This window comes from Prionailurus bengalensis, chromosome B1, assembly GCF_016509475.1.
Source record: "Prionailurus bengalensis isolate Pbe53 chromosome B1, Fcat_Pben_1.1_paternal_pri, whole genome shotgun sequence".
NCBI classification, from domain to species: domain Eukaryota; kingdom Metazoa; phylum Chordata; class Mammalia; order Carnivora; family Felidae; genus Prionailurus; species Prionailurus bengalensis.
In genome coordinates this window covers 87,257,768-87,272,709 of record NC_057344.1, presented here as the reverse complement: position 1 = coordinate 87,272,709, position 14,942 = coordinate 87,257,768, and the positions used below count along the sequence as shown (strand labels likewise).

The following is a 14,942-nucleotide window of genomic DNA, read 5'->3' as shown; positions in this document are numbered from 1 at the left end:
TGCCATATGTGAAGTCTTTATGTGTTCACTTTTCGTTATTAATTCCCTAGCTTGGGATTTTGCACTTACTTTGACATGTCTGTATGTTACCAGAAAGTTTTGGGAAATACAGCCTTAAGAAATAACTAAGTAAGCTCATATGTTCTTGGGACTAGGAACAGAGAAGAAAAACCGAACACGTGGGAAAAAATGAGTTGGGACTTCCCCAAATCCCTCTTTTCTTTCTGTCTCATGACTTTTTGAGAAGAATATTTTTGAAGTATAGAAAATCTAGGTTGGATACCAGAAATATAAAGACAGACGTCAGGGAAGATTATCCATAATTTAGGGTAATTGAAGTCTCTGGAGCAGCACGGAGACAACTTTACAGCAGTGACTTCCTAGCTTTTGTGATCATATGTGCTACCAGTTTAAAACAGTTTAAAACATGGGGCGCCTGGGTGGCTCAGTCGGTTAAACGTCCAACTTCAGCTCAGGTCATGATCTCGAGGTCCGTGAGTTCGAGCCCCGCGTCGGGCTCTGGGCTGATGGCTCGGAGCCTGGAGCCTGCTTCCGATTCTGTGTCTCCCTCTCTCTCTGCCCCTCCCCCGTTCATGCTCTGTCTCTCTCTGTCTCAAAAATAAATAAACGTTAAAAAAAAAAATTTTTTTAAACGAACAAAAAAAACAGTTTAAAACAAATTTAGTTATGTGCTCTGTGTTTGTATGGATTGTATACATGTCTGCTTTCAACCTCTTATATTGTCTTTAAAAAACATATTTTTAATGTTTAATTTTGAGAGAGGGCACAGGTCGGGGAGGAGCAGAGAGAGAGAGGGAGACAGGATCTGAAGCAGGCTCCGCACTGACAGCAGAGAGCCCAATGAGGGACTCGAACTCACGAACAGTGAGGTCATGACCTGAGCTGAAGTGGTATGCTTAACCAACTGAGCCACCCAGGCGCCTGCCTCTCTCTCTCTCTCTCTCTCTCTCTCCCCCCCTCTCTCCCCCTCTCTCCCCCTCTCTCCCTTTCTCTCTCTCTCTCCCTCTCTCCCTCTCTCCCTCTCTCCCTCTCTCTTCTCTCTCTCGAGCAGAGAGAGATTATATTTTATAAGAAATGTTTTAGACTCATATCTTTATTTTTATCCTTACAATAATCCTGGACATATAAAGATATAAAATGCATGTTTTTAGAATGCATAAAAGCAGGTTGATGGCAGAGATAACTCAGTTGTTAGCTAATGGCATACAGCAAGTGGAAAATCAGAATCCTACACATATCTATAATTATTTCTGTATCTGTACATCTTATGTGTTTGGTAAACGAAACATGAATTCATCCTGATGTCTCTGACCACATGATTCATTCTAGCCTTTTTTGCTCTTTAACTTAACTTCAGTCTCTGTGAGAAATAGGGTTCCCATCATCCACTACCCCTTTACTTGTTCAACACCAATATATATGAAGCAGTTTTGAGATTAACACCTACTACACCCGTGAGAAACTTTACTAACTAGAATACTGTTCCTTTCGTCTTGAGCCATGTGGTTTCCCATTAAACAGTGTTTTCCAAAATTACTCAGATCAACAGCTCCCTTTTTACTGAACCCCTTCTGTGAGATTGCCATACATTTATTTGTAAAAAGTTAGATTCATTTGGGGCGCCTGGGTGGCGCAGTCGGTTGAGCGTCCGACTTCAGCCAGGTCACGATCTCGCGGTCCCTGAGTTCGAGCCCCGCGTCAGGCTCTGGGCTGATGGCTCGGAGCCTGGAGCCTGTTTCCGATTCTGTGTCTCCCTCTCTCTCTGCCCCTCCCCCGTTCATGCTCTGTCTCTCTCTGTCCCAAAAATAAATAAACGTTGAAAAAAAAAATTAAAAAAAAAAAAGTTAGATTCATTTGTCAAAGTCTGCATTCCCTCTTGAGATCGTTCCACCTCCTGGTTGATCTTTTAAATTTGTACACATTAAAGTTTGACAGACAGTTGTTTGGATTTTGACAAATGCATAGGATCGTGTCTCTACCACTCTAGGACTGTGCAGATTGGTTCCATCACCCCAAATATTCCCCTAGTCAGCCACCGCTTCCCCCCTCCATCCCCTGGCAGCTACTAATCTATAGTTTTGCCTTTTCAAAAATGGCATGTGAACACAGTCACATAATAGGTAAGTTTTAGGATCTGGCCTCTTTCACTTCCAGAATGCAATTGAGATCCATCCGTGTTGCAAGGATGACTCTTGCAAATCGACGGCTTGATCCTTTTCACGGCTGGATACCGTGTTATTCAGTTGTTTATCCATTCCCATGGTGAAGGGCATCTTCGTTGCTCCCAGTTTGGGATGATTATTAATAAAACTGCTTAACATTTGTGTGTGTATTTTTCTGCAGGAACAGAAGTTTTCAATTCACTTAGCTAAAGTACCTAGGGGCACGAGTTATGGGCCATATGTAAGTCTAGGCTTTATAAAAACCTGCCAGACTGTCTTCTAGAGGGGCTGTACGTGGGAAGCAATAAATGGCAGTTTGTGAAAATTGGTGTCATTTCTTATTTAAATATTTGATAGACTCACCAGGGAGGCCAACAGGGCCTGGGCTTGATAATTTGATATCCTTGCTGCCCTAGTTGAACTACTCGCATCGAGCTTGAGGGGCAGGGGGGACTAGCCCTGGTGCAGGGTTCGGTAGCTTTCATGAACAGAAGCTTCTGTTTGTTGTAGGCCTTTGGTCTGTATCCAGAGCATTGACATAGTTGGTTTTGACAGTTCTGTTCAGGTTTATAGTGCTTTTGGGGGGGAGAGGGTATGTGGGCTTCTTCATGCCTGTCATGTCCAAAGTCTCCTGCTTCAGCGTTTTTCCCTCTGGCACCCCCCCCCCCCATTAGCAAACTAAACATGTATAATAGCCTCCAAAAATTCTCTTGCCTCCATCTCTAGCCACTACATTTCTCTGTCTTTCAGGGCAAAATTTCCTCAAAATATGTCTCTACTCTCTCCTGCTTCCTTTTTTCCCCACAACTCCACCAAAAATTGGAAATGGCTATTGTTAAAGTCACTGAAGTTTTCCATGTTGCTAAATCCAGATGGTCTCAGTCTTTGTTTTGCTTGAACTGTCAGTAGCATTTGGCACAAGAGGGAACTACTTCATGGGTGAAACACTTTCTTTGCTTTGTTTCCAGGAAGATTCCAGAATGGGATCCCCTTATTCTACTTCTCTGGCTTGTCATCCTCAGATTTTCACCACATCTTCCCCGGTTTGCTGCAGAGCTCAATCCTTTGACGTGTTTTCTCTCTACACTCACTTTAGTCTCAAGTGTCCACTAACTTCTAAACGTTTATTTCCAGTGTGTACCTCTCTCCTGAACCCTAGTCGTATCTAATTGCTAAACTCCTATTTTCTGCAAACCCCATCAAATCTTCCTAGCTAGTATTGGAAACCTCCTTTCTGGTTGCTCTGCTGGCAATGCTCAGGACCTTTTTGACCACTCTTCTCTCTCAGACCACATCCAGCTTATCACCAAAACCTATTGGCTCCAATTTTAGTATTCATAATCCAGCCACTTTAACTGCTGTCACTCACTGGTCTAAGCTACGACACTGACACTGTCTTTCGCCTGGATGATTGTAATTGTCCTCTGATGGCTTCTTCTATGTCTGCCCTTACTTCCCTACGGGGTAGTGTATTTTTAAGACATCAGCCAGTGAGATTTTTTTTAATTGTAAATCAGATTCTTATTCCTGCTTAACATTTTCAAGTGGCTTCCCCTCTCAGATAAAGGCTCAAGTCCTTAGAATGGCCTACAGTGCCTGGTATAATCTGCTCCCCTGTCCTCACTGCTTCACTTAGCTCTTTATTCATTCTGTGTATCATTTCAGTGCCTTGCTATTTATCAACCCTGCCAAGCGTGGTCCTTTCTCAGGACTTGTATTTGCTGTTCCCTCTGCCCAGAATGTTTGTTCTCCCATTGGATCTCCATAAGACTTAATGAATTTATTGCCTTACCATCTTCACCTCTCTGCTCAAATTCCATCCTTTAGTGAGACCTCCTTGAGCATCCCACATGGATTAGCAGCTCCCCACTTGCTAGCATTCCCTATCTCCCTTTCTTCATTTTTTTCTCCATAGCCGTTTTCACTAGATGATCATCACCTTGTATTTCCCCACTACAGCAGAAGCTCCATGAAGACAGATTTTAGTCAGTTCACTGGTCTGTCTTCAGTGGGCTAGTGTCCAGTATGTGTGTGTTTGAGAGAGTGAAGCAGGACTTTATGGTGGCTACCTGTGATGGGCCAAGTGTTTTAGTCAGCAATTAGAGCTCCATATTTTAAGTCTTTTTCTGGTTATTGTTATCCATTCTGATTATTTTAACCCTTATTATACCCTAGCCCATTCCGCATAGTAAGTACTCAGTTTTTCTCTCGTTAGTTCATGTGTATTAATCTTTCCCCAAACACTTGTTAATTTCTTGAGAGAAAAGATCAACACACATCTTCTTGGTATGAGTGCCCATCCCCAAACTCAGGGAATAGGGAAATAAGAATGTAAAATTAATGTACTGTCAACAGATTATCCCTGAGGACTGAGAGATTAGATTAAGAAGATTAGAGTTTTGGGGTGCCTGGGTGACTCACTTGGTTGAGTGCCCGCCTTTGGCTCAGGTCATTATCTTGCAGTTTGTGAGTTTGAGCCCCACGTGGGGCTCGATGCTGTCTGCCCAGACCCTGCTTCAGAGTCTCTGTCCCCCCCTTTCTCTCTTTCTCTCTCTCTGTCCCTCCCCTGCTCATGCTCTCTCCCTCTAAAATGAACATTAAAGAAAAAAAGTTTTCTCCAGGACCACACCCAAGAGAGTAAAAGATTAAATTGTATAGTGTACAGAGAAGGCGTAGACTGACGCCCTCCTCCAGGAGTGGGTAGACCTCAGAGACATCTTTCAGCATCATCTGTTCTCTCTTCTAGTTCAGGCTCCCTGTGCAACATGTTGGTTGATTGATTAGTCAGCTTCCCAGGTACTTTACCATTAGAAGGCATGTGCTGGGTCACTGTTACTATCGAACTTGGTATTCACGTTTGCATCAGTCCATCTTAGGGACCATCTTTCAGTTTCCTTTAAGATCCAAGGAGCAGAGACAAGACTATAATACTACTCCCTAACAATTTCCCTCTACCTAGAATCTTCACAGTTTAGCCTAATGACATCTTTTGCAGCTAAATGAATCCACAGTGAAAGAAGAGCAGGAGGTCTACGCTAGTAAAACTTCTTTAAAGGCTTATTTTCAGTGCATTCCATACCCAGGTACAGTTGACTCTTGAACAACACAGGGGGTTTAAGAGTACTGACCCCCTGCACAGTTAAAAATGTGCATGTAAAAAAAATTTGCATGTGACTTTTGACTCCCCAAAACTTTACTAATAGCCTACTGTTGACAGGAAGCCTTCCTGCTAATGTAAACAGCCGATTAGCACATATTTTGTCTGTTAAATGTATTATATGCTGTATTCATACAGGAAAGCAAGCTAGAGAAAAGAACATGTTAAGAAAATCATAAGAAAGAGAAAATACATTTAGAGTGCTGTACTGTGAAAAATCCACATATAATTGAATCACATGTTCCACCTGTGTTGTTCAGGGTCAGCTGTTCTGTTAATATGTGAAATCGTCCATTCTGGGCCTCAAATATGAGAGGAATAAAAGTCATTCTGAATGGTACATGCAAGTTCTCAACAGAAATATGTGTGTCTCTGGTACAAGTAATAGAAATGTTATTTTGAGGTTGCCACCAGTTCTAACCTTGATTCATTTTCCAAAAAAAATCTCGAGAAAATGAGGATCCTTTGACAGGCCCTCATTTGAAAGCTGGGTAAGCAGGTATAGAGAGCTGGGCACAGTTAAACAGTGACGGAACCAGGAGCGGAATTGGTGTGTTGACATCTGTCCCGTTCAGGCCTTAGTACTTGGCTGTGCCACAAGGCGTCCTTCATTGTGTTTGCTGTAAAGCTTTGTCTTTCGACGGCAGATTTAATTTTTGAAAACCACTGAAAGACTTTGAGAGGCTGAGTCAACAGATAGGTGATCAGATTTAATCATTGCAATTAGTCCAAAATGGGTTGGCTTTAACAAGAGTGTTTTCCTTGTGTGTTGTGGCTAAAAGTCTATAAATGCATTTTCAAAACTAAACCAAAAAAAGGACAACAGAGAATGATGGAATTAGAATATCCATTTGCTTTGTTTCACACCTACACAACAGTCTCACAATAATAACAATACAAACACTACCGCTACTAATTATGATCTCTGAAAACAATTTACAGGTTTTTTAATTTTATCGTATTTTGATTTTAGTAATCTGTGCACCCAGCATGGGGCTCATACCCATGTCCTCGAGATCAATTGTGTGCTCTTCCCACCGAGCCAGCCAGGCACCCCAGTTTAAAATTTTTAAATTGAATATATATTTTTAAATATTTATTCTTGAGAGAGAGAGGAAGACAGAAAGAATCCTAAGCAAGCTCCACACTGTCAGTGTAGAGCCCGACGTGGGACTTGAACTCATGAACCACGAGATCATGACCTAAACCGAAATTGAGTCAGACGCTTGACCCACTGAGCCACCCAGATGCCCCTAGAATATATTTAAAAAAAAAAAAAAATTAATATATTTTCGTCATTGTGGTCCCTACTCCCTGCCCCCTTTCTCAGCTGTATTAAGTCTTTGTAAGTTCATTGTGGGATTACATAGCCGTTGTATATTGTACTCTCTCAACCTCATTTAGACTTGATTTTCTAAGTAGCAGTATATTTAATGCTTACCACCCATCTTATATCAAAGTCCTACCATTTTGGTCTGAAGTCAGTGCTCTAGTTCCAGAGGTGGCAAAATTTTTCTGAAGAGGGCTGGGTAGTAAACATCTAGGCTTTGAGAGCCAAAAGTGATCCTATTCCATGTTGTGTGTGTGTCTGTGTATGTTTTTAACAACCTTTAAAACCATTCTTAGCTGGAGGACTGTGCAAAAGTACCTCTGGCTGGTTTGTCAGCCCCGCTCATTTGCTCAGGAAGGGCTGATGGAGTCAGTCAATATTCCCATTGCAAGATATAAATTCCTTGCTCACATGTAGATGAGCCATATATATAAAGTTTGAGTTATATATTTCAAATATGCAACTTCATTTTCTTCTGGCATAAAACATTGCAATTGAAGTCTGATGATACTCTTAATTTACTTTCCTTACAAGTTAACTCGATGTTTTTGCCTAGATGCCCAAGGGATTTTCTTTTTCTTTACAGTCCAGTTGGTGTTGCTCATTCTGGGTTGATATTCTCAGGTATGTGATGTGTTTTTCAATATGTAGTTTCAAATATTGTTTTTTTAAGGTTTTTTTTCTTTTTTTTTTTTTAGAATAGCAAAGAGAAGGTAGACCTTTATGCATGTGTTTAAATATATCCATGATATGTCTTTTTTTTAATCTCATATAGTTTTTTCTTTTAAACCATTTTATTTATTTCCAGCTTAATTGAGGTATAATTAACAAATAAAGTAGTATATATTTAAGGTATATACCACATGATGTTTTGGTGTACGAATACACTGAAATAGTTACCTCAACCAAGCTAATTAACACATCTGTCACCTCACAGTTACCTTGTGTGTGTGTGTTGAGATCACTGAAGGTCTGTCTACTCTCTTAGAAGATTTCAAGTAAACAGTACAGTAGTATTAACTATAGTTACCATGCCAAAATTACCTCTCCAGAACTTAATTCAACCCTCCATGATTTGTACTCTCAAAAGTTTTCTTGATTTATAGTTTTCAGTATTTGTTTCATTTCCTTGCATTGGGTTTCCTGCTACAAGAATTCCTTTTACCCATATGTTGGATCGTCTTTGCTTAAGGTTAAGCACAAAACTGTGTCTTTGCTTAAAATAAGCACATAATATTTGCCACTATCTCTCAAATGATCTTTTTTTTTTTTTTTAATTACTGATTCTTGCCTCATTTCTGAGTTTCTTAATTCTGATTTAGGCTGTACTATCATTTTCTTAATGACGTTTAGCTCATTTGCATTTGTAGTGAGATACAGTTTTGATTTGCTTTCAGGGCATGTTTTTCTGGTTTGCATTCATTGTCTGAAAATGGATGTTACTCTCTTTATGTGAAGGTGTTTCTAACTTTTTAAAAAGAAATGTGGTTCAAGATGGTTTTTCTGGCTTCACATAACTCCTCCGACCCTAGACTCCTGTTGGACACTATTACTCTCTTTTTCATGTTCATTTTTGCACACTTGTTTTTTTTATCACAGTAACCACCCCAAAACTCAGCCTGACAAATGAAACTAAGCTACATCAGGCTAGTAGTTTGCTTAGAGCCTGACACATCTCAAATATTGCTGTACATTTCAAGTTTAAAATACCCCGTGGTAACCTGGGAGTTTGTTGTGGTGCTCTGTGACATTGCGGTCTACAGTTCGGGTGGTGCTACTCTTCTGGAGACTACACTTGAAAAACCAGTAAGACCTTTCACTTCTTTTTTCTTAAAAACTAGAAGTACGGAAGAAAGATTTTCAAAGTTGTACTACCAGCCCAGAAGAAAATCTCTTCCTTTGGACCCATGCATTCAGATAGGCAAGCAAATTGACAAAAATATTTTAATATATTCAAATCAAGCACTTTGGAGACAGGTGTGTGCATGTGTTTGCGCATGTATGTGTGAGAGAGAACAGGCTTGCTTAAATGTATGATGTGTTTGTTTCTTTGCCTTTATTTAGTTTTCTTGCTGGGGGAAAAAAACTACATTGAGTTGATGAAAAGGAACGATAGAGAGCATGCTTGCATGCTTATTGACCTTGATGTTTAAGGACATTTGGTGGTAAATAGTTGAATTTGCCTTTGTGTCCTGCGACAGTGAATATGATTGCTGGTTTCAGGTGCAGTCAGTCAGCCTGCCAGATAATGTATTTTATAAGAAAACTGTGTCTTTTTTTTTTTTTAAAGTTTATTTATTTTTGAGAGAGAGAGAGAGCACAAGCAGGGGAGGTGCAGAGAGGGAGACACAGAATCTGCAGCAGGTCCAGGCTCCGAGCTGTCAGCACAGAGCCCGAGGCGGGGCTCGAATTCAGGAACCGTGAGAGCATGACCTGAGCTGAAGTCTGACACTCAACCTACGGAGCCACCCATGCACCCTAGAAAACTGTGTCTTTGAAGAGAAGGCAAGGATAACGGATGTGGTAGGGAAATCCAGATTCGTCCATACCAACATTCATCATACACAGAATCTTGAAGGTTGTTCCAAGTAAAATTGACCCTAATTTATGCTTAACTGAACAGAATAAAAGAGCCATCACCTGCTTACAAGTACGGTTTCCCTCATGCTAATTAGTGGGAGATTGTGCTCTCCTCTCCTTGGTGAATTATAATCTATCAGGATAAAAAGTGGAGCACTAGAAAATGTTTTCTGCTCCTCTCCACCCCATTTCTCCTCACAGGATCCCAGGAGATGTGGGCAACCTTCTCTTACCCCTTCTACCTACAACCCCTTTTCTAGATTCTTAAAAAATCTGGCAATTGATATTATAGACTAATATTGCTCAGCGACGTCCAGAGCCTACAGAAAGCCAGAGCCCTGATGTATAGTAGACACCTAAGAGAAACGGATATGGATTTAACCCAACTGTTACGTTCCATAACAGAGGGATCTATGTAGATGAGGTGTCCACAGCAACAGCTTGCTATAACCTAATCTCTTCCAGATTAACATGGGCTTTCTACATCTGGCTTTTTCCAAACTGGCCTCCAAATTTTTAGTAAAATATTTAGAAAAAGGAATGTGAATTTTGTTGAGCCATGCTTTCATTAAGACCGGGTTTATAAATTATAAAGACAAATCCTAAATTAGAAGAGGCCATAAAGATGAAGATATTTCTCCCTTAAAAGAATTATCTCAGTTAATCAGAAACCTACTTTAACATTTGTATTTAAGTTACCTGTCCTAGTAGAAAGCTAGAACCTGGCAACTCCTTTAACCCACCTCTGTGGCAATGGCTTTCTGCATGAACATGGCAACATTGCCCTCTGTCCGGTTCTTGGCTTCTAGGGACGGTGAATGTTTTATCTTCTGGTTGAGCGGGGCGTGTGACTGTGCTCTCCTTCCCTGTAGTGTGCTCCATGGGACACGGCACGAGCAGGCTCTATAGTGCTCTCGCCAAGACACTGAACAGCAGCACTGCCTCCCAGCACCCGGAGTATTTGGTGTCACCTGATCCAGAACATCTGGAGCCCATTGATCCTAAAGAACTCCTTGAGGAATGCAGGGCTGTCCTGCACACTCGACCCCCCCGATTCCAGAGGGATTTTGTGGACCTGAGGACGGATCACCCCAGCAGCCACCCACCTATTAGGGTCATGCAGTGGAACATCCTTGCCCAAGGTATGCCTGATGCTTTTGTGCCTGAGCAGTTAAGCTTGCTGTGACTACCTTTCTGTTTCTGCGCATACCTAAAGCACTGATGTGTTAACGTGGAGGGAAGAGGCGTGGGCAGATAGAGGTGTAGGATGACGGGGTGACCAGGGCAGTATGAGGAGCTCCCAGACGGGGAGGGTAAGAAAGGGAGCCATCTGATTTTCACTAACAAATCCAGCAACTCAAGATTTATACCTTACCTTCCATGTTTGTAGGCTATCCAAATACAATGTCTGCTTCCTAGCACATCCATATTTAAAGGACCCTGTCTTTTATCATTCTCTCACTTTCCGTTGCCTCCAACTTTCAGTCCACAGCACTAGGATAGCATTGGCAAGGCAGAAACTAAGTCTGCTGGATGGGTAACATATAGGACTTTTCTGCAGGGAATGGGGCCTCTGTGGGTGGTGGTGAATCCGGATATTCCTTTTTATTTTTTAATGTTTATTTTTGAGAGAGAGCACACACAAGCAGGAGAAGGGCAGAGAGGGGGGCAGAAGATCCAGAGTGGGTTCGGCACTGTCAGGGCTCAAATCCACGAACCGCGAGATCATGACCTGAGCCGAAGTCAGATGCTTAACCAACTGAGCCACCCAGGCTCCCTGAGTCTGGGTGTTCTTGAAGCTAGATTCCCACCCATATGCATCTGTAACCTGAGGCTAAGGAGATAATGCTTTAGTTCATTAAGATATTACTTTGTTATGGCAGAAAGGCTGTCTTTCGTAGGTCTGCTGAATTTAAAAAAATGTGTCAGTCAGCTCTCTGTAGAATTGCCTTTCATGTTGCAGTTGAAATTTTAAGAAAAAGAAACAAAGGCAGCTTTTTTAAGAAGGGTGTATACCCTGACTTCCCAGTATTTGATTGGAAAAGCTGCCTATTTAAAATAGGTTCCATTCATTCCAAGTAGTGTCTGCATCAGTCCTTATGGTTCATTATAGTTAGTGTTAACGTATAGACGGGGTGCCTGGCTGGCTCAGTCAGTAGAGCATGTGACTCCTGATCTTGGAGTTGTGAGTTTTAAGCCCATGTTGGGTATAAAGATTACTTAAAAATAAAATCTTCCTTAAAAAATTAGTGTACAGAGTTAAATATTTACTTCCTCTGACATAGGTTAGATCCCAGGGATTGTAAAGAACACTGTTTCAAGCTATAACTTAAGATCTTATATCCTAGAATATAGTTACATGAAACAGTTTTGTTGTTGTTTGTTGTTTTTTTTTCTTTTTTTTTTATTGTTTATTATTTTTGAGAGAGAGACTGAGAGCAAGCAGGGGAGGGGAGAAAGAGAGGGAGACACAGAATCGGAAGCAGACTCCAGGCTCTGAGCTCTCAGGACAGAGCCCAACGCGGGGCTCAAACTCACAGACCGCGAGATCACGACCTGAGCTGTAGTCGGCTGCCCAACCAACTGAGACACCCAGGCACCCCTACATGAAACAGTTCTAATAAGAAAGAAAAGAAATTGCTTGCCTCATTTGGATAGTAAGAGGTTATTTAGTTTGGTAGGTTAATGCGGATTAGACAGAGAAGAATCACCCAAAGCATCTGAAGTAGAGGAAGCATTCTGAGGGTCTTGAGTACTGTCAGAACTAAGGAGACTTCCAGGTACTTAGAAGTCATGTGTCCTGTAGTAGCTGACAGCTGACTGGCTTTTTTATTTCAGCTCTTGGAGAAGGAAAAGACAACTTTGTGCAATGCCCTGTGGAAGCACTCAAGTGGGAAGAAAGGAAATGTCTCATCCTGGAAGAAATCCTGGCCTACCAGCCTGATATATTGTGCCTCCAAGAGGTGGACCATTATTTTGACACCTTCCAACCACTCCTCAGTAGACTGGGCTATCAAGGCACATTTTTCCCCAAGCCCTGGTCACCTTGTCTAGATGTGGAACACAACAACGGACCAGATGGCTGTGCCTTGTTTTTTCTCCAGAACCGATTCAAGCTAGTCAATAGTGCCAATATCAGGCTGACGGCCATGACACTGAAAACCAATCAGGTGGCCATTGCACAGACCCTAGAGTGCAAGGAGTCCAGTAGACAGTTCTGTATCGCTGTCACCCACTTAAAAGCACGCACTGGCTGGGAACGATTTCGCTCAGCTCAGGGTTGTGACCTTCTCCAGAACCTCCAAAACATCACTCAAGGAGCCAAGATTCCCCTTATCGTCTGTGGGGACTTCAACGCAGAGCCAACAGAGGAGGTCTACAAACACTTTGCTTCCTCCAGCCTCAACCTGAACAGTGCCTACAAGCTGCTGAGTGCTGACGGGCAGTCAGAGCCCCCGTATACTACCTGGAAGATCCGGACCTCAGGGGAGTGCCGGCACACGCTGGATTATATCTGGTATTCTAAACATGCTCTGAGTGTGAGGTCAGCTCTTGATTTGCTCACCGAAGAACAGATTGGACCCAACCGGCTACCATCTTTTAATTACCCTTCAGACCATCTGTCTCTAGTGTGTGACTTCAGCTTTAATGAGGAACCTGATGGACTTTTATAAATGCTCGTCTGTGTCTTTTTCATCACAAGAAGTCTTAACCAGGGATGTTTCAGGAAACTGAAATAGGATAAAAAGTTGCCTGAGGAAGGATTCCCAATTTCTTTTACATCATTTTCCGTGTTTCCAGCATGCGCTTGGGAACCCAGGAATCCCATTAGTCCACAAACCTTTTCCATTAAAACCTACAGCAAAAAAAGGTGTTTGCACTCCAGTTTTGGCTTGTATTGTTTTCTTTCCCTTAGCATTACATTTTGATCATTTAAGGGTATTTCAATTAGGCTTGTTTTGTAGCTTTTTCAGTTTAAGGATGCTATATAAAAACAGACTTGCTTGAGTCCTCCGTAGATAATAATAAGTATACAGGAGCAATTTCTCTAGATAGCATTTCAAGTTATTTATTTGTGGGTTTTTAGAATGCCAACAAGATATGCATGGCAATATTTATTTTTTTATATCTTCATGTAAGATGAAGTAAATAAGAACATTATGAACATTTTAAACCCTTGCAAACCATAAGTTATAGAGTAATTTATAGTGATTTTCTTAAATCTCTAAGATATTTTTACTTCAGGTCTAACAGTAGCCGTGTACGAAGGGACTATTTAGCCTGAAGGCATTTTTTTGTTATTTAAGTGACAATATCAGGTTTCCTTGATGCATTCTTCATAAGTAATGCTTGCTGTGCCTCCATGTTCCCATAATTGTGTTTCTTAAAGAGATTCCATGGCCAGTCAGTCTTCATTATTTAATCACTGTTTTGCATTTATCGTTTTCCATTGGAATGCTATGGTATATACATTTGAAGTCACCCAGTGTCTATTTGTATTGGACTGTGCTTTTCACAATTAGGAACTGTTATGTTGGCAGTAGCTAAGAAAGTAAGTGGGACCTGCTTTTCAGAGACGGGAAAGTAGAAAACCTATTAGCAAAGCTGTCATTGAAATTTCCTAAGATAGCCAGGTGACTAGTTCAAAACGTCTAGAAAGAAGAGTATAAAAAGTCTGAAAGATAACCTGGAATTCTCTTCCATAGGAAATAAAAGTGGTAAAGATAACAGGCGAAGCCCCCTCCAAACAAAATCCCAACAAATAACCTATTGGTAATAAACTGGTAAATATTTTAACCCATGAGTTGTAAATATTTAAGAATAATAAATGGTCTTTTAAAGCTAGTGCTTTTAATATCTTGTCTTTTTAGTCCAAAAAAGAATCTGGGAGATTTGATCTTTGAATACTGTTAACATGGTGACCGACAGTATCCATTTACCCACAGACCTTCATTTTCAAAGCGGACAAAGGTGGGTCTGTAGCTGCACATGAAAGGCATCTGTGCTGTGCTTATGTAGTATCTCTAGGCATCAAGGTTGGAGTCCCCCAAAATGGTTCACCCAAATGTTCTGCATTGGAGCTACTTTGGAAACAAATGAGGTTTTCAGTACATTGCACACACAAAATCTTAGGGCTGCCTGGAAGGAATGGTAAGCAGGAAGAACATCTATACCAACTGTCATTTGGTTCAATAATGATAATCCTATGCTGTTGAGAAACAGAATACTGATTAGAATACTCACTAGTACCAGCATTAAATATTGTTTGCCTACCCCAAAGTACACCAGCCTGAAGAGAAACTATCACAACAGCCTTAAGCAAACCATTCCAGATGAGTATGAAAGCCAAAATAATGTCTGAATTTAAAATGTCCACCAATATATGAATTAACAGGCGATGGGTTGAGTGTTAGGCTAGGGGTTGGTGGGAATGCTAATGAACAAAAAAAATGGAAACACCTTGTGATTGTAATGTTCCCATAAATTGAGATGGGGGAAAACCTATAATGGAACTCTTCGTTATGAGTGGTCTTGTGGAGTTACCGTGACAGGAGGCCTAAACACTTCAGTATGCTTGTGTTTGATGCTTTTGTATTTGTCTATTTAAGATGTAATTATGGGAGCATTTAGGTAAATAATTTCTTAGTAGTGTATTAAATCTTGTTGGATTATACTTCATATTTTATTCTTC

The 14,942-nt window shown here is 41.1% G+C and overlaps 1 protein-coding gene across 3 annotated transcripts in view; it reads left to right on the top strand.

Annotated features, from left to right (window-relative positions):
* NOCT (nocturnin) overlaps positions 1–14,095 on the top strand; it is a 28,841-nt gene extending 14,746 nt beyond the window's left edge. Inside the window, exons 2-5 of one of the 3 annotated variants that reach the window (XM_043604164.1) lie at positions 7,257–7,294; positions 8,512–8,647; positions 10,123–10,392; positions 12,089–14,095. In XM_043604164.1, the coding sequence (XP_043460099.1) occupies positions 10,131–10,392; positions 12,089–12,924 (1,098 nt within the window). In that variant the 5' untranslated portion in view covers positions 7,257–7,294; positions 8,512–8,647; positions 10,123–10,130 and the 3' untranslated portion in view covers positions 12,925–14,095. The remainder of the gene's footprint in view (positions 1–7,256; positions 7,295–8,511; positions 8,648–10,122; positions 10,393–12,088) is intronic. The other 2 variants (XM_043604154.1, XM_043604149.1) reach the window with 2 other exon arrangements.
* The last annotated feature ends 847 nt before the right edge of the window (positions 14,096–14,942 follow it).